The sequence below is a fragment of the Rhipicephalus microplus genome, chromosome X (genome assembly GCF_043290135.1).
Source record: "Rhipicephalus microplus isolate Deutch F79 chromosome X, USDA_Rmic, whole genome shotgun sequence".
NCBI lineage: Eukaryota > Metazoa > Arthropoda > Arachnida > Ixodida > Ixodidae > Rhipicephalus > Rhipicephalus microplus.
The window spans coordinates 330,241,964-330,261,177 of NC_134710.1; the positions used below are offsets into that span (position 1 = coordinate 330,241,964).

Below are 19,214 nucleotides of genomic sequence, written 5' to 3' on the forward strand. Positions count from 1 at the left end.
TGCGATTTGTGTAAGACATTGTGCTTCGTAGTTTTTTGTTCCCGTCGTCATTTGTCCGTTACTGTATATTAGAAATGTCTATATACGGTACACTCATACTAGGAACTTCACATCGCATACAGACGGAGACAAAGAAAGAAAGACACAAGGCAAAGCGCTGTAGAGCTAGTAACATACAATACAAACCAGTGTATACCGAGCCATTCTCGTGATGAAGAAAGCATTTACGTATGCCGATTTGCCAGGATTTCGCTTGGCCACTAACATATACGATAGCGCGCAAGGAAACTGCTGCGCATGAGCACTTAGGTGTTTTCAGGCTACAGTTGATACATATGTCATTTCTATCAAAGCTTTTCAGCTCGGCAGCTCAGCTTATGGCTTCATGTATATGATCGAGGATACGACAATAAATCATCCGCAGTGACCTGCAATGACGGTGACCACGTGTAACAGCTATATAAAACGAGTGGCAAACGCACTGCGCGTTCACTAGACTTGCGGCGGTCAGCAGGACACGGAATTCAGCAGCAGGAGAAGCCATGAAGCCCAACACCGTGACCCGCGCTTGGCGACAAGTGACCGGATGCTGCATCGAGAACACGCTAGCTCGCCAGGCGCTTGCCGAGATGGTGGGCACTCTCGTGCTCACCCTGGTCGGCGACTGCGTGCTCGCCTCTCTCGCCGTCTTCCAGCTGGGCTCCGTGGGCCTCGCTGCCGCACCTCTGGGCTGGGGTCTCGCTGTCTTCCTGGGCGTGCTGGTTGCAGGAGGAGTGTCCGGTGCCCATCTGAACCCGGCCGTCACGGTCGCCTTGGCCACCATCGGAAAGCTTGGCTGGTGCAACGTGCTCGCGTACGTCACCGCACAGTACCTCGGTGCTTTCCTGGCCTCCGGTCTAGTTTACCTGGTGTACGCCGACGCACTTTCCCAGGTAAGTTTGCAGTGGGCACACTTAACAGTCTTTCACAAGTGACAATAGCATCCAGATGGGAGCGAGCTTAGCTGACTAAGCTCGAGCAGCGTATTCGACGTCTTCATTTTCACTCCAGTGATCCGATAAGTTGGAACAACCATGGTCGATAATCTTGTTTAATGTTAGACTGGGCAAGTTAGACTTGATCGCTCATGCCCATTGTTTCGTTAATGGATCCTTCACGGACACAAGTTTCCCTTTCTCGTCGCAATCTATGCCCATCTTACATAAGTCATTTCTTGGCGCTCACCATTCTTTTTATGTGCGTCACGGCACTGAGGCGTAGTTTTGCGGTGCATCACTGCACGTAAGACTCGAAGGGAGTTCACTTGTTTGGATTAAATCGGGGGGGGGGGAGGCACGCCGCTGATTCTTTTGCATCCTCTTCTGCCCACGCTCTCTTCGTCTGTTCGGCCTTCGTAGTTTTAGCACCTTTTTCTTTGATTCATCTTAAGCTTCCGCGTGGTTCCACCCTACAAGATTCCACTGTGGTCATGCCCCCTCCCTTCTTTTGTTTGCGTATATTTTTATTGCCGTAGTCTGTGCTGCGCTCATTGTCGAACTTTGCTGAATCTAAGCAAACTCTCGTTCTTCTTTTTCCGCACCAGTTCACCGTCTCCATCAATAATCCTCGATTGCCTCATACTTGCTCGTTAGTCAGCCACGTCACGGCACCTTATAATTCTTGTGCCATGGCCTGATGCTTCGCAGGTGGACGTAAACCTCGCTATTGTGTACGGCACCAACGCCACGGCTCCAGTGTTCTCCTGCTTTCCTGCTCCCGGTGTGTCAACGCTCACGTGCCTCCTGGATCAAACTGTCAGCACTGCAGTGCTGCTACTCGGCATCTGTGCAATCACCGATGGACGTAACATGGCGGTATCCCGCGGCCAGCAGCCTCTCCTCGTCGGCCTCACGGTCTCCGCCTGCATGTACGCCTTCTCGTATAACTGCGGCAATCCACTGAACCCTGCTCGTGACCTTGCTCCGAGGATCTTCACGGCCATGTGTGGCTGGGGCTCCGCAGTGTTTTCCTTCCGCTCGTACAATTGGTTTTGGGTGCCGGTGGTCGGCCCGCACCTTGGCGCAGTTATCGGAGTTTGGATCTACAAACTAGCCGTCGACAACCACTGGAAGGACGAGGATGAAGTAGATGAGGATGAGAAAAGACCCCTACTCTCAAATGCGAAGATCTGCGCCTGAGGCCTACCAGCTCATGCCACGGATTGTATATGCGTAGCCTGTGTATATCTATACACACATACGTAACTTAACCTTTTTGCGTTTTAGCCGTATTTCCTTCTTATACATCTAATAAATGCTGAGTTTTTTATGCATCAGTCTTCCAGCCATATACAGGACACATGCACTGTCGTTATGATCACCACTATTTTTTTTTTGTGCACATCCGCCTACGTAGTCTAGTGGTCCCAGAATGTAGTGCCTTGTTCTGCGCGCGTGTTGCCCAGCTGCAGCACGTCTGTCTCTAGACTGACTTTTCTTTGCGCCAAACAGCTCCAGTTACCTGGATTTCAGCGCTGAGCACAGAGCCGGGCTTTGCCACTTGCGGCTCACGTTACACTAGGGATATACGACGGACAACGCCCAAGCATTCAAAATGAGCGCGCTTGTGTACGGTGATTCAGACCCTGATCGCCCATTCATTCTGTAACACCGCTAAAATGCACGTAACAGAAGAGTTCTGGCGGAAGGCGACGCTCGCGTCGCCTTGCGCCAGAACTCTTCCGTTACATGCATCCTTGTTCTGATAGACTGCGCAGACAATGGTTGCGTTCCTCCGGTGGCGCTTCCCCAGTGAGAGGCTGCCTGTCCGGCATTCAGTTGTTTTTGGAGCACCGCTGACGCTAATATAGTGCCCGTGCACAAAATAGACGGTTATAGTTTACCGTTAGCGCAACAGTGGGGTTAAGGAACTAGCATTACCGTAGCGGGATAGCGTTTACGTCACGACCTCGTGGTTTACGCACAGCACCTATATACTGGTTTACGGGCCTCAGCTGGGTTGATAAGTTAACTTATCAACCTATCAAAGGGTTGATAAGTTGAATAGTAATCGAAAACAACGATATTGTCTGCTTGTGTCACCGTGCAAAGAAATATTAGGTAGCTCTTCGTAATAAAAAAAGTAAAAATATGAGCCATGCACCAAAGGCCAAAATATTTACGTTGCCGATTTGTTTACGATGTCCTAGTGGCATTCGAAATGGGACTCCACGGAGGAAGTGAATATTTCAACTACGCAAAATTGCTTCGAAGCTACAGTGCATTCGAAGCGGGCGTCCGAAAGCGCTGCTATGTTTACCTATGCTACGTACACCATCGCTAACACGCTAACGTTCAGACTGAGAAATAGCGCGCGCGCACGGTAAGCGGTAAGGGTAATGTACGTATATGTGCACGCACAGTTCAATGCCGCTCTCACGGTAAGCCCGGTATACTATAATATATGCCAATGTTGAAAGTTCAGTTTCCCTTTCTCTAAGGTTCACACACGTGCTCCAAGGGTTCAGAGTCCATATCTCAGTTTTGCATACATTACGTTACTCCTCGCAGTCTTAGATTCTTGCAAGTGATGGTATCGTTGCTTCGATATGTTGCTGCATATAAACCACTTTTTGCCTGCTGCGACATACGAATATTAATCCCAGGCAGGACACGTTTTGAGAGAAATATTCAGTCTTCCTCTGGCGAAATCCTGCCGTCGGGTCACCATTACCGAGTTGGGGCATAAAAAAAAGGGGGGGGGGGAATCTAGGGAAAAAGATCTATCTCTATGAGAAGGTGGGTGGCCAGAGAAGCTCATCACACATAATTAGGCACGGGTATATGTATTTACTATCGTTTGGTAATGGTGACGATACCTTCGATATATATTGGTTATCTTTTCACCCACTTTTCTTTCTTCTTATTTACATTCCATTGGTTGTAATAACTTCCCCTGTACATTCCTTGGCATTACTGTGTTAGATCTCATTAATATTGTGTCAAAACACGGAAAAACGAGCCCTTAGGTATACACTTCTTTCCCCTATATATATATATATATATATATATATATATAAAGGGAAAGAAGTGTATACCTAAGGGCTCGTTTTTCCGTGTTTTAACACAATATTAATGAGATCTAACAGACAGTAATGCCAAGGAATGTACAGGGGAAGTTATTAGAACCAATTTAATGTAAATAAGAAGAAAGAAAAGCGTGGCTGGTTATTTTTTCATCCACTTTTCTTTCTTCTTATTTACATTCAATTGGTTCTAATAACTTCCCCTGTACATTCCTTGGCATTACTGTGTTAGATATCATATATATATATATATATATATATATAGCGCATTTACAAATCAAATTTAGCGCCAAATTATTTTACTGTAACTGCTCTTGTGAGTGTCACAGTTAATAAAATACGCATAAATTTATATAAAACTCACACCAAATTTAAGCTCTGCAGTAAGCAGGGTCATGTAGTTGAGGTTGTTCAAAGTACTTACAACTCAAGTTTAGCGTATGCTTTGACGCAGCATTAGGCAACACTGTACTAGCGTTGACAATTGAGCTGCGCGACTGCGCTTGTTTTGCTCGGCGTTTCTCTGAATATTTAATTTAATTTCATTTGCTACTGATTGATTATGGAATCAGTAGATACAGCCACCGAATCGCGCATTTTAAATGAACTAGCGGCGGCGATGTTTGAAAAGACAGGAGAGTACATTCAAGCCGAACTTTCATGTGAGTTTTTCTGAATCAGCTGATTCAGAATGGTTTATGTTGCCGATGGGTGACAAAATGCGATGTATTTTCCAACGCCCCAGATTGTGTTTAGTATATGTGCGATGTCATACAGAATGTGGAAATATGCGCACTTTGGCGTGCGTAAAAACCTGCTTAAAGTACGGAATTGCTTGCGCGCGTTTTGCAGCTACACTGGACGATTACAGGTTGACAGAAGAAATGAACAAGCTGACCATAACAAAGTACAGTGATATGAAACAAATCGCTGGCAATGTCTCGAAAGCTCTTGAGGACCTTAACGAAAAATGTGAGTCATATGAAGTGTACATATCTCTCACCACTGTAGCCGCGCGAAAATCGTTAATGTAGCGTGCATATGTTTTCCCGTTCGTATAGATCGGTGTCTAAAACCGTATTTGGACCAAATTGACCAAGTGGAGGACAGCGTGACTAAATTAGAACAAGCAGCATACAAGTTGGACGCCTACTCCAAGCGACTCGGTGAGGCACCGGCGGGTAAATGTTCACGATTCTGGCTACTTCACATCCTTTGTTCTTGTTTTTCTTTCAGAGGCGAATTTCAAAGTCCTCGAAAAACGGTGAATGTGGTGGACAAAAGCTGCAACACGCGAACATACGGCTTCATTTTGGAAGCTGTTCATTGATCCTGCCGCGCAGGCGAAGTGCAGGGTTGTGTAATGAAACTAGCTGCGTTGTAGTGGCTTTTCTTTTTAATGGTAATAAATGGTGCGGCCGTTCAATATTCGCCGCGAATACATTGTAATAATCATGCTGTGATTTCTATTTTATTTATTATTACTTTTTTATAGTGGTTGAGTTATAGCAGGAAAGCTTGCAAATTTGGGAATTCACAAAAAATAGCACTGTCAATGTGCTCAAGAAATACCCCTTATTTCTGGTCCCTGTAGGCCTGTCGAACATTCGTATGGCACGCTGTACAGTTGGAAACATGTACTTGCATCGCTGTGCCTATAGCTGTGCGCAAGCAGTGCAGTACAAGTGACATCGCATCACTTTTCTTGTCCTTGATGTGAGGTGCTGCCGTTGTGCCTCGGCGGCAGCAACTTGCTGCCATAGATGGACGGACTCCGAGACTGCAGCTGGACCGCTGACGTTATTCTCGGAGGTGTTCTGTGACTGCCATAGATAACGGCGGTGCCAAGATTGAAGGGATCACTTCTGTGGTGATCAATTAATTGTAGTGTGTAATACCTGGTTGTGTACTTTCTAGGAGCATTGCAAAGTCAGGTGAGTCGTCATCGGGCATCGCCAGGGTGCTGCAGAACTTTTTGAATTCGAAGCAAGGCTGTGCTATATACTCTCGACTGTCGGCAAACAACTGCCAACATTTGCCGGTCGTGACTTTCGGCCTGTTTTGGTGCTTGAGAGGAAGCTGTGTTCTAGGTCCATCGGGGTTGTATTATTGGCTCTGCGTACCTCTCAGGCTTACGTTTCAAAGTTTTATTGAGTGCTTACTTCATGCGTATATATAGTGACGCACACTCTACTATCCGGGTCCGTAAACAAACCGTGCGCATACGCCCAACCCGGCTGCCGGCTGCGCGCGTCACCTCGTTTCCTCGTGACGTAAGCGTGGCTCAGGTTTCCCGCTGGGCACACATTAGGTATGTAGCTTCTGCTCGCTTGTTCAGTGACCCAGTTGCATGCCTAATTTCTGAGAATTGAGCGATGCGGAGGAGCCAGATTTACAAACTTCTCTACCTGTTGCGTCTCCTCTACAGGCTGCCGCCCGTAGAGGAAAAAGCTTCGCGACACCAGCGGGAGGGAAACAAAGATTGCACGGGAAAATAATGATAAAATAAAGCTTTCGCAGAAAGTGTGTTGAAATGCACAGGCCAGCTTTCGCGCAACCCGATGGTTATGCATTGAAGCATCGCAGTGATAGGCCTTTGTAATATATCCTATGTAATTATCTAAACCACTGATATTCCCAGTCCTTGTGCTTCTAGTACATTCTTTACATCCTTGGTGTGGACGTTTTTTGAGGACCAATAGTTCAGTCGTTGACTCTATTTGGAATGCCTTGGAAGCATTGAGGTGCTACCACACACGAACTCCAAATCAGTGAAACCACAATATTTTGATTAAATATTGCATGAACGTCATTTTTATGAGCAACCTATGTCATATTTATGTTCTCGACCTTTCAGCACTGTAAGCTGGTCAAAACACTATCACCAACTAGCCCAGGTTTCTCTTGTCATTTTCACGGTTTGTTGCTGCCTCTTTGCAGTGCCGCTTGTAACAAGATACAATGAGTTACCCAGGCGGAAGTGGGAATCCTTATCCACCACAGCAGGGTTATCCGGGCTACCCACCTCAAGATAGACCAAGTTACCCGATGGGTGCTGTCTATGGAGCACCACCAGTTGCCCAACAGACTCCCGGCTACCCACCCCAAGTGCCAAACCAGACATATTCACAATCATCTTCTGCGGGCTATCCATCGGCCCAGCCAGGTTTTGCTTCTCAGCCTGGTTATCCGAGCCAACCCGGTTATCCGAGCCAACCCGGCCATCCGAGCCAACCCGGCTATCCTAGCCAACCTGCCTATCCGAGCCAACCCGGCCATCCGAGCCAACCCGGCTATCCTAGCCAACCTGCCTATCCGAGCCAACCCGGCTATCCGAGCCAACCCGGCTATCCGAGTCAACCTGGTTATCCAAGCCAGCCCAGTTATCCAAGTCAGCCTGGTCACCCTAGCCAGCCTGGCTACACTATGCCCACAGCCACTGGCCATCAAAGTTCAGCTCAAGCATACCCTGGCTACCCAACAAGCCAGAGTAGCTATCCTGCACCTGTGTCTGCTGCTAGCTATCCTGCTACACAGTCAGCCCCCAGCACATACCCATCTGCAGGCTACCCTAGCGCAGGCACGACACCTGGTGGTTATGGTACACCTTATGCGCAGTCAGCCTATGGAGCAGGATCTGTTTACTCCAGCGCTGCCCATGTTACTCACTCAGCATCCTATACAGGACAGCGTTTACGAGATGTAAGTGATAAGACTTTTGTCAACATGTAAGTGTGCGATATGTAGACATATCCACACAGTGGGATATGTCTCAGCTGTGACTATATTTCATCATTAAGAAATATTATTGGTACTATATTTTGCTTTTATGCTTGGTCTGATTTTATATACCAATTTTGCTTGGTGTTTACTGGGCTGTAACATTTGATCGTAAGAAAATCGAGCAATACAAAAATGGTTGGTTGCACTGTAGTTCGCTGGTACATACATTCCTGACTTTTAAAATATGTAGCAGGTGTTCTTTCTCGCGGGTAATTGCAAAATACAAATTGCTATGGCAGCTTCCGAGCAAACACTTTGATGAAAAAGTGTGGCTAAATTAAAAAATAGCGCGCGTGCACACACACACACTAGACCCGATGTATTCTATGCAAGGAAGGGATGCCGAAACTTTTATGAAAGAGTCTTTACTGAACGTTTTGAGCTAATGAACCAGTCAGTAAATGCGTTCATGAAAGTTTCGTTGTTGCTTCCTTCTATATATATATCTATCTATATGTGTATATCTACTCACACAAACACACACACGTGCAGGACGGAAAAGAAGTGTGTATATATATATATAGCATTGAACGCATTATTCGAAGGTCGCAGGTTTGGTTCCTGCCCGCGGCAAGTTATCTTTTCACTGACTTCTTTTTCTTCATATTTACATTACAATTCGGTCTAATATCTTCCCCTATACTTTCATTGGCATTATTGTCTGTTACATCTCAATGATATTGTGTAAAAGACGGAAAAACGAGCCTTTAAGTATACACTTTATATATATATATATATATATATATATATATATATATATATATATATATAAGGAACTTTCCTTATATATATATATATATATATATATATATATATATATATATATATATATATATATATATATATATATATAGATACATAGACACGCACACTAAAACCTCAATATAACTGCTCTCTTGTAACTGAAATATCAGTTATAATGAGGTTGGAGTGTATTCGCTATGATTGGAAAGGTTGCTTCAGCTTCATTTACGAAGTCTGTACTTCTATGCGACAGCAGTTACTACCTCCTTTTAAGTGTTGCTGGGCAACTAAAAAAAAAAAAAAAAAAAAAGCTGTACCCTGAGTAAGTGCATCTGAGTACAGTTTGAGTAGTATTCTATTCTACCACAGCCATGATAAAACTGTACTGAATTTGAAAGGTCTCGGTTACTGCTAACATTATTCCCATTGGAATGCTTCACTACTCATTTGGTAATCTGCTGAATGCTTGATGTATTGAAACGGCTGTGCTGTTTTGTGTTGTGGCAAGTTATTTTAGGTCACATATTTGAGGAGCTTTTTGTTTTTAAAAATGAGCCAAATACAGAACCGAAACTAACTCAAATAAGGCTCTGTTGGCGCATGCTCTCAACTTTCCTCTAAATCAGTAATAATAAATTATTAATAAGGATCAGTAATTTATTATTTCTGTATGATGAAAGTTGAGAGTATGTATGGGTCTAAGCAGCCTTATTTGAACTAGTTTTAATCCTGTATTTGGCCCATTTAGAAAAAAAAAGCTTCTCACTTCAAGTAATTTGTGCTGCTTTGCTCTGTAGCAGAAAAGCTGTGCTCAGTTTAATCATATTTTACCCCAGAAACTTGCTGCCAGGCTATGTGAGCCACTGTTCAGCAGAAAAAAAAAAAAAGTGGAAATTTAAGAGCTTGTTGTTAGAAGAATGAACACATTTTAGTTTTCATTAGTACTGTTTAGTAGATGCGGAATATTAATTGGCAGAGGGGGTTACTATTTTTTTAGGGTTTCAGGGAGGGAAAGGAAGCTATTGAGCACAACACTACTTTGTGTTCTGTTTGTTCTAGAAGCTTCAACCTTTGAGAGAATGACCTTTCGGTTTTCTTGGTATCCTGCTGCCGGAATCACTTCAGCCATTTTTTTCTGCAGAGTAAGGGATATCTGTTTTATCATAAGGCTGCGTCTTGAGGGTGTTCTTACTTAGAATGCAAGCTTCTAGGCACAAAATGCAAGCTCATTCAATGCTAGGCACAAAATGCAAGCTCATGCAATGCTAGGCATAAAATGCAAGCTCAATCGTCACTTGAATGAAGTCAACATCAGTATGTAGGTAATTGTCATGCTTCAGAAAATACAACTACAACTTTGAAAGGGTTTATGTAACCTTGTAGGGGCAGTTTGACAGGCAGAATATCTGAACATACTAAAGAAACATCTTAGTGATTTTACTTTCAATGTAAGCTGGAGTTTTATTTGACCATTGCTAATATTCATGAATATCTGGTAATGTATACAAGCTTCCAGTTGTGTGCTGGTAGTGCCGCAGTCAGGTTGCTGCTGTAAGTTATGGGCAGTGATCATGGCAGGGCACCACAGAAACGTTTTTTCTTATGACAGTAAAGTGAGTCAATCATCTCGCTTCTTATTGTAACGACAATACAATGAACTATGAATATGAGTGAACACTTCAGCAGCTGGACTTGTCTTGACACAAGTGCCTTTTTCAAAGTGTTGACTGGAGCAGTATTCCTTGTTTGACAGCTGTTCACCACTTCAAGCTTCCATATACCTTGAAATTCCATCTTCTTACACTCTCCTGTTATTACAACAGTGATGTGCTTGATTCAGAGATGAACGTAAGTAAACGTAAAAAATTAAAAATGGCTGCCACTGGTGGACAGAAGTGCTGGTGGACAGGTGAACAGAAGCGCTGTGCACATATAGACTTTTTGGAGCAAAGTTACAGAGAAGACAGAGTGCTGACTTCCAGCGGACTTTTGATTTTGAAAAGAGTAGAATATGAACAATTATATCTTAAAAATAAAGCTAGGGATATTGGAGATGGGTGAAACCACTTGAAGCTTTTTTAGCGCCTATGATTACCGCAAAGGGGCTGTGCCACACTTTGCCAAATAACCATTGAGTGGCTTCAGTGAAGCAGTTCATCGCCTCACAAATCGGCCGCCACAAAAATTTTTAGAATATGTCAGGTAAACTAGCACAGAGATTTGCCATACGCTGCAATTGCTTTCTCTCTCCTCTTGCCTGGAGGAGCAGGAAAGCTTAGCGTTGAAGGATGGGAGGGGAAAGAAGTTACATCACGCATGCATCATGACCTTGAGCACTTTTAATTTCTTTTTTCAAACGCACGGCTTGCTTTGAGTGTAATTGTGAGCGAGTGCGTGGGCATGTAGCGATCTCCCCCGGCTGCCTCAACTCGGCAGCTCATCATGCTCAAATTAGCCAATGGCCATGAATTCGGGTATATGGCGTGGTCATTTGAGTACATGGCATCGTTTGTAGAAAGAAAAGGGTATTATTTTCAGCCGACTTAGGGAATTGATTGTGAATTCCAGGCTGCGTGCTGCACTACAATGTTTGGCTCGCGTGTTCTTAGGTGCGTTGACTACACATCGACAACGTTTATTTACCATGCTGAACAAGTGTTGTAGGGCTCTTTATTAGCTAGGCAATCATGCTCAACCTGTGATGGTGTGATGGGGTTGTTCGCAATGTGGCTTGCAAATTTCTTCTGCTTCTATTAATTCATGTCTGAACCTGCAATGTTGTTGTACAGGAAAGTCATAGGTCGCTGTGAATACGTGAAATAATAGAAGGAAATGCAATTTAAAAGCTTGTTTACCGAAGCACTAAGTGGTCCTTCTGTCTCAGTATCCCAGCTTGTGTGTGATTACTTGGTGGATTTCAATGTAATTGTTGGCACCTACCCTAATTGATTTAACTTGTTCCCAATATCACTGTCATCTTTTTCTTGGCACCAAAATTTTAAAAAATTGGTCATGTTTCAGCATTTACCCTTTTTATGGCACCTTTAAAAAATGCCGTTTGTGCACTGCACAAAACACAATGTTGAGTAGGACAGGACATTCCACATGAAACACCTGCTGCATGTTATGGGACATCTATAGCTCACTGCATCAATATATGCTCTGCCGTCATGTATTTCAGTGTATTGACACGGTAGCTGGTGTTTGCTACGTATAGTAGAGCCTCAGTTTAATAAAGTTGGGCAGAATTTGTTAAAGGGCCCGTCACCAGGACCCATTACAAAGTTTGGTTACGAACAGGGAGTTGTAAGCTGCCAATCGGGAAGCGCTTTACTGGAAGTGCTTTTCGAACCAAATCAATGTTAGAGGATTTATGAGAAGTTGCATCGATCAGGCGGCAAGAGCCACTGCCAGCAGAAACTCCTCCAGTGGAGTGAGTGGCGAGGGAGGTGGTTTGAGAGTTTAACTCGCACCCCACCGCCTCCCTAATGCTTCAGATTTTGTATGCGTATATATGGGCACATGTATACACGCATACAAACATATATCATTGAGAGAACAAACCTCCCACTCCACCCCCTACGTTGTCCGAAAATAAGAAAAAAAAAAAAAAACGTGGCTCCTCTCTTGCCTTGGCTAGCGGCCTACTTCCCCTGCATTCTACTATGTGCTTATATCGACAACGCTCGTTATGATCGCGTGGCTAGGTCAGCGTCCTTTTTTTCTTAGGCAATTGTCTCTCTGTGGGTGTTTGCCCTTTGCTAAGGAGGGGAGAGGTCATTGTGAGGCTTCATTTAACGAAAAAAAATAAAATTGAATTTGTAATTGTAGAATTTAGGTATCCACGGTTTCTGTTACCAAATAAATCTTACGGGCATTGGAAGCGCAATCGCCCCGTTGGGTTGATTGCTATCGATGGCATATCCTCATCATGTGAGCGCATCAAACCAAAACGTGATCGCTACGTCAAAGTGCGGCCGAACACTATGCCAGTTTCACAGAGAACTCCGCTTGCCAAGGCTGGCTGCGTGACGTAAGGTCGTATAGTATCTGTCTTCCGCCATGGCATAAGCGTCGAAGCGGACCACCGTCAGGATCTACGCGTGCATCACGATCCTTGACCATATATCTGGCCTTTGCGCCTATAATCATAGCATATCAATCAGATTAACAAAAAGCATAAAGCTGCATTACGTTTCTTCGGGTGGATGACTTGAACAGCAGGTGGTTGCTTGGAAGGCATGCCTTTTCTCACGACCAGTTAATAAATGAAGTTGTGCTATTTAACTTTTCAATTATTCGCTCTAGTGGACACGCATTGCTATGACCAAATCGAGGATAGGGGCCAGTGATGTCATATTCACTTTGCAAGCTTTTGGAAACTTTCTGAAATGTATCAAAGTATTTGTTACTATAACCAGAATGGATTACCAGAAATTTCTAAAAGTGCCAAACTTTTCTGATGCAAGGAACGATTTTTTCGACCTTAATTCTTCAACTATGGCATTGTTAGTAAGGCTGTGTGCCCAATGCAATTCATTGTGCAATTTGCGTTTTGTCCGGCTCCTAGAGTGGTGTGATTGTACTATTTAGGTGGCACAGAGGTAGTATACACATTCAGTGCAAGCTGAATTTCACATCATACGGGCCCTCTATAACGTGTCCATACAGTATCTGTCATATGTGTGGAAGCGCAGTGAAAGCCAGACATTGCATTAGCTGCCATTGTCCACTATACTATAATTAGTTCATCTAATAACCTACAAGTTCTATAACAATTGCCATGTTGGTTTATGTTGACGAGGCTAACACACAGCATCATATGCTTTTATCCACCAGCTAGCATTGGTACAGTCTGAACGGAAAAAAATTAGCGCGAGTGACCATTGTGCTGATAGCCTAGCACATTCCGGTCTCCTAAACAAGGGTGGCCGGCAGACTGGCGGAAAGCAGCCCAGCTTGATCTCGGCCCTTCTGTAAGCCCATATCTTAAACAAACGCTTGTTCGTTGCTTGTCAGCAGATGTGCCTATGCTCATATGTTTCTTTTTTTTTCTTCTCCCTTTTACGCTGGAGTTGCGAGTCGCCGTATATTTGTCGTAGTTGTCCAGAAAAAGCTGCTTGTTGGAGTGCTTTCCGCCGGCCACCCCTAGCTGCTTTGTAAAATGGAATGGCTTTGGCATATATCCGTGTGCTCAAGAAAAACAGAGCCACGTGTCGCAAACTTGCCGCTCAGGCAACCAATCACTTGTGGCAATCTGTTGATTGATATGTGGGGTTTAACGTCCCAAAACCACCATATGATTATGAGAGACGCCGTAGTAGACGGCTCTGGAAATTTGGACCACCTGGGGTTCTTAACGTGCACCCAAATCTGAGCACACGGGCCTACAGAATTTCCCCCTCCATCGGAAATGCAGCCGCCGCAGCCGGGATGCGAACCCGTGACCTGCGGGTCAGCAGCCGAGTGCTTTAGCCATCAGGCCACCGCGGCAGGGCTGTGGCAATCTGTTTCCGTTGCTGCTGTACATTTGCCACCTTGACCTCGAAACTCGCGCTGTTCAACGACGCTGTCTCATTCCCTCATTAGGCTCCCATTTCATCATAATCGCTAGGCATTGAGGTAAGGGCGCAGCTGGTATGTATTTCACTGTATTTACAACCCGGTGTCTTGAGCACGTTTGGAATAAGATAAGGCATGCAATAAGGGGTAAGGGAATTTCTTTTGGAAAAAATAATACTCGAGCTTCCCGGTGCAGCAGGCTCAAGGATCCGGAGCAATGGCCACTGGGCACTCTGAGGCCCACTTATTGTCCCGTCTTAGGTTCGCCGGGAAGGTTTGGCAAAGCTGCATGACCTAGTCCAACGCTGGGCTTTTTACTAACTTATGGGACCTCCAGTAGTTGTTTGCGTTGTGTATGCAAATACGGCGAGTCTATACCGCAATGCAAAAAAAAAAAAAAAAAGGAGGGAGGGAAAAGATAAAGCGCGGCCGGCCAGTGCTGCAGCTGTAGCGAGTGCAGGAATGAAAGAGGTAATGAGAACGGACTGGAGTTTGTGGGGAAGGGGGCGTGTTGTGTAACGCGTGTAACGTTCTTGCCCGCGTCCCGCAGCCGCGTAGTGATGACCAGGCAGTCCTAAAAACTCCGCCTCGCGTGCGCACGCTTTTATTTCTTTACGCTCGCGTAGTCTGATGCACGTATTTTTAGCGCCCCCGAGGGCGAGTTACTTCTGCCTTGGGAACGGGCCAAGTTTTCGGACGGCCCCATTCGATCTCCTGGCAGGCGCCAGAGCACGCCAGGCAGCTCGCGTAATAGGCGAAAAAAAAGGGGGGGGGGGGAGGGGCGGAAGAATGGGTCTTCCTGCGAAGCGGCAGTGGCGACGGAGCAAATCCAGCGTGCATTTTTATGGCGGGGGAGAGTCGCGCTGTGGTACGCTCGCCAAGTTGTCTCCGTGAGAGCCTTGGTACGTGGTGCCCACCCATCCCATACTCGAGGTCGTTTCGTCACCTTCCTCGCCGACGTTTTAAGAGGAGTTTCTTCTTTGTTTTTTTTTTTTTTTTCACACATCGCGCGCTGCTTTCCAGGAAGCTGTGTGCTCATGGCACGCACTCCGTTGTTTCCCAATTTTGAGAGGAGGATCTTCGCGAATGTCTGGGTAGAGAAAGACTTGGGTCGCCATTTTGGTTCCGGCTTTAAAATTTTGCGGACCTTCGTGCAAACGAAGATGTGAACACATCTGCATGACCCGCATGAACGCAAGAAATCGCGCGCTGTTTGTGTTTTTGGTCAGTCGCGAGGAATGTGGAGCAGTCGCGTTGGCGACTACTCATGAACAATTCTGCATTGTCTCTCCCATCAGTGTGCGATAAACAGTTTCGCGTGAACTTCTGGCTGTACGGAGAAGTTTCGTCATTACTGCAGTGTTGACTGCAATGTAATCGGCGCACAACTGGAGGGGCGTTGCTCGATTTCCACAGATGGGGCACTTCTACGTGGGCAGGTGATAGCATTGATTGCAAGCTTTCTCAGTATTCTGCCTGGTCGAGAACAATGTCGGATCTCGTTCACCTAATTAGGCCGCATGTGCAATTTATCCACTTAGTGACGAGGGTCGTCAGGTTGTTGCCGCTCCCTTTGTTCAACTGTTTATCGCTTGCGCGCGCAGCGCCATCTTGACCTAACCTCGCTCGCGCGCGGCGTTGGCTGGCTAGTCTCGTTCTAGCAGCTCGCTCGGATCGCCGTCCATCGCTAGCGTGGATGCGGCAGTAGGTGTGGCCAGGTTTTTTGCGTTGACTGCTCCAGTTAGACCACAGCGGGAACCGCTTTCTCTGACTACATTCGCATCGACAGCGACTTTTGGTGAGTCACTCCGTGTTGAATAAGTCGGATTCTCTGGTGAGTTAGTTTTTAGGCCACTTAGCGCGCTCCGCCCGACGTCCCCGACTGCGATCGGGACAATCGCCGGCTGCCTTTCGATCTGAGTTCGGGCCCTTCGAATCGCGCTAGAAAGCGAACATGTGTCGTCGCTATGGCGACGTTTTATGGTCGACTGACTGTGCGACAATGACCAGCGATCCGTTTGTTTCTTGCGACTTGCTTCGTCACCCAGTAGCCGCATTGGGACGACGGCATATTTAACGTGCGTGTTGGCGTGGCTTTCCATTAGGCCGCCATTGGTAAAGCTCGCTACCCGATGTGTCTATCCTCCATAACTATGGACCGGCCTCTGCTGCGCACGTGCATATGCTTCGCGTTGTGGTGAAAGCAAAATAAAAGCTCTGCGTTGTCGTGGTACGTGACTCATGTCACGTGGCCATAACGTCACTGCACATGTTCACCTTCCTCCCGCTTTGCTGTCGCTGTGTTTCGTTTTCTGTGTCGGCGGTGCTCCGTCCGACGTCGCCCCGCCCCTAGCTCTGTCCCACTTAGAAAACAACCGTGCGCGGTGCTCTGTACTTATTTACCGTTTCTTACTTTTCCTTGTATCTTTCTGCTTGCAGAGTCCAGGCAACGCAAGAAACATGGTGAGTGTCGTTCTTGTGGGCGCGGCTGTTGGTTTTAATTTGCATATAACGGGACTGCTCACACTTCGCATAATGTGCATTTTTAAATTTTTGCACAGGCCACCATCAGACCCAACCCAGGATTCAATCCCCAAGATGATGCCCAGGCACTTAGGAAGGCCATGAAGGGCTTTGGTAAATTGACCATGTGTTTACTTGTTTCACCTCATTATGTCCATGCATATATTCATTCTATATGAAACTCTTTATAGCTAAGTTACTCTTTATAACCATGTTAGCTGTTGCTAATGGTAAGCCATTGTTTACCTGTTGAAAGACCATATTAGAAGTCTATTTGGTTTATCAGCTCAGTTTGGAGCTGAGGTCTCACCACATAGGGAAAACTAATCTTGATTTGGTGCAAGGCTATGGGCACATGATGTTCCTGGCTCTGAAGTACTGGGAAGAATGGATTTATGGTTGCTTGACCCAGGTTTAGATAAAATGTTTTATGTGGGAAGCATGAATGCGTGCTGCACTGTGGGCAGCTCACATTTTGAAGCATTCATTGTGGTCATTTACTGTTGTTGAAAAAAATTGAGTGGGTAGTTAAGTAAACAGTTGCTATATGTACTACAATGCGTCTTCCAGCTGCAGAGCCATGTGTTTGCACTGTTAACTTGCAGATTTCAGCCAGAGGACTTAACATGCGAACTGACATGCAATGTTATGCTTGTGCAGCTAAAAAGACACTGTAAACATGTTAGTCTTTAAACTCCACATATCAATTTATATGGGTTACAGCCAACCAGAAGGAGGGTGATCCTTTTTTTTTTTATATAGTGCTCCTTAGGTAGGAGGCTATACTCCAGGGGTGGGGTGGGGGGACTTATTTATAATTAGAGGGGCATTAACCCAACACGAGGGTGAGGATGAGTGCTTGTTTGTAAGATTAAAGGGGTGTGTGGGTTGGTGGTCCAAAAATTTTAGGTGGGGGGGGGGGTTATAAATTCCTGGTTGCACTTGGCGTGTTTGTTCTGAGCCTTCTGATGCAAGCAGACTTTGAGGCTGGTGGTACATTTTCACAAATGATAAATAACAAACCATAGAGAAAACACTAGGTTAATTAGGACTGAAAAGTACATATTCTATAATTTGTAATCCTAGAACCAAAAGATTATGAGGTGTGTTGTTGATAGACTACGGATTAATTATGAGGTGTGCTGTTGAGATTACAGATTATGGAGAAAAATGATATTTTACGTATTACTAAAGTACGATTTCAGAAGCCCAAAAATGGTAAGCGAGAAAACACATGAAAAGAAAATGCGGGCGGAGAATGCTTAAGATTTCTGCACAGAACACAATGATGTCATAAATTTTGTTTTGCTGGGTCCTACGTAGCTTCTAATGAGAAAAAAAAAATGAACTACATTGTCATCTGTGGGTGCTTAGGCTTCTTAGCTTATGAAGTTTCAGAAAATTAGAGTGAGCGAATATCACAAAATTACAAAAAAAGTTTGAAAAATATTCGTGACACGTGTGGAAATTTCGGCTCGAAATTTAGACTTTTATCTTTATTTTCTCCACTAATAATGAACTTATGATACTGAAACTTATGGTGTTGAGTTCTCAGAGTGCAGTTTATCAATCTAAACCAAGTAATATCAGTTCAAAGGTGGTGTAGTTTCAACCGTATCCAAATGTGGCCGCCCTGGCTAGCAGTTGCACACATCCTTGTGGTAATCAGTGCGGGAGGTAGTCTCATCTTGGGGATCATACATAATATATAAACCTACTTGAGTTTAATTCATGTGATGTGCATGTGTGTGTGTGTATTACTGTAAAGTTTTCACAAGTGGTAAAACTGAGCCCTTTCTTCTCTTATAATGCAATGTGATTCACCCATGGAATAACCTTTCATAAACTTAAATAGTAGCTGTCAAAAAAGTTCATTAAGTCCACTGTAAGTGCCATACCAATTCAAAGGCAGCATTGCTGTTAACGTTCTTGGCTTGTGTGTTTTTTTTTCTGAGCCTTTTGTCATCAGAAAAGACCTTATTGGCTTGTGCAGGAAAGGTATTTCCTAGAGCTACAGATAAATCTAATACTTTTCAGCCTCCCTTTAAGTCAACTCTGGTTAAAGAAGAGTTGATACAAACTGTACTTGTAGTGCAAAGCTGGTGACCAGTGGGATTGGGTAGTAGGGACGGGTCACACGTCTGCAGTATTTTTTTTACCTTGCAAGCATTTGCTGGACATTGCAGCTCTGTTGAACCCTTTTCATTCCATCCATGAAACGTTTTCGATGGCCCTATATGCCAGTAGGTAAGGTTTGTAATACGTCTTTGCCAGATAATGGCACTTAGTTGTTTCAAAAGGGTTGCATCAGTTCTCTGTTTTCCTAAATGTAGTATGCATTGTTTTTGTGCCTTTATAATTCTGATGACGACACACTGGGGTAAAAATTGGTGGGTGTGGGTTGTTACTGCGAGCGAAGAGAGAAATGGGTGGTTGCAGAAGTTGATGACTGGCATCTTACTTTGTACATGGCAGTTAATTGATTAAATACTGTGTTAGAAAGGATTTAAATATTTCTTAAATATATTTCAACGATCTT

At 44.8% G+C, this 19,214-nt stretch overlaps 3 protein-coding genes across 4 annotated transcripts in view; all 3 read left to right on the forward strand.

Annotated features, from left to right (window-relative positions):
* The first annotated feature begins 486 nt into the window (after window positions 1-486).
* Window positions 487-2,311, forward strand: LOC119161248 (aquaporin-10). The gene is made up of 2 exons (XM_037413621.2): window positions 487-932; window positions 1,686-2,311. Exons 1-2 carry the CDS (start codon window positions 543-545, stop codon window positions 2,175-2,177), a joined length of 882 nt encoding a protein of 293 aa, XP_037269518.2. The 5' UTR covers window positions 487-542; the 3' UTR covers window positions 2,178-2,311.
* A 2,218-nt stretch (window positions 2,312-4,529) lies between these two features.
* On the forward strand, window positions 4,530-5,515 carry LOC119161246 (biogenesis of lysosome-related organelles complex 1 subunit 2). Its single transcript, XM_037413619.2, has 4 exons — window positions 4,530-4,725; window positions 4,916-5,035; window positions 5,125-5,229; window positions 5,300-5,515. Exons 1-4 carry the CDS (start codon window positions 4,626-4,628, stop codon window positions 5,329-5,331), a joined length of 357 nt encoding a protein of 118 aa, XP_037269516.2. The 5' UTR covers window positions 4,530-4,625; the 3' UTR covers window positions 5,332-5,515.
* Window positions 5,516-5,840: 325 nt separating this feature from the next.
* Window positions 5,841-19,214, forward strand: part of LOC119161245 (annexin-B12) — a 45,763-nt gene continuing 32,389 nt past the window's right edge. Inside the window, exons 1-4 of one of the 2 annotated variants that reach the window (XM_037413617.2) lie at window positions 5,841-5,997; window positions 7,004-7,765; window positions 16,592-16,615; window positions 16,714-16,789. In XM_037413617.2, coding sequence (XP_037269514.2) covers window positions 7,025-7,765; window positions 16,592-16,615; window positions 16,714-16,789 — 841 coding nt within the window. In that variant the 5' untranslated portion in view covers window positions 5,841-5,997; window positions 7,004-7,024. Of the gene's footprint in view, window positions 5,998-6,089; window positions 6,375-7,003; window positions 7,766-16,591; window positions 16,616-16,713; window positions 16,790-19,214 lie in introns of those variants that run through there. The other variant, XM_037413618.2, reaches the window with a different exon arrangement.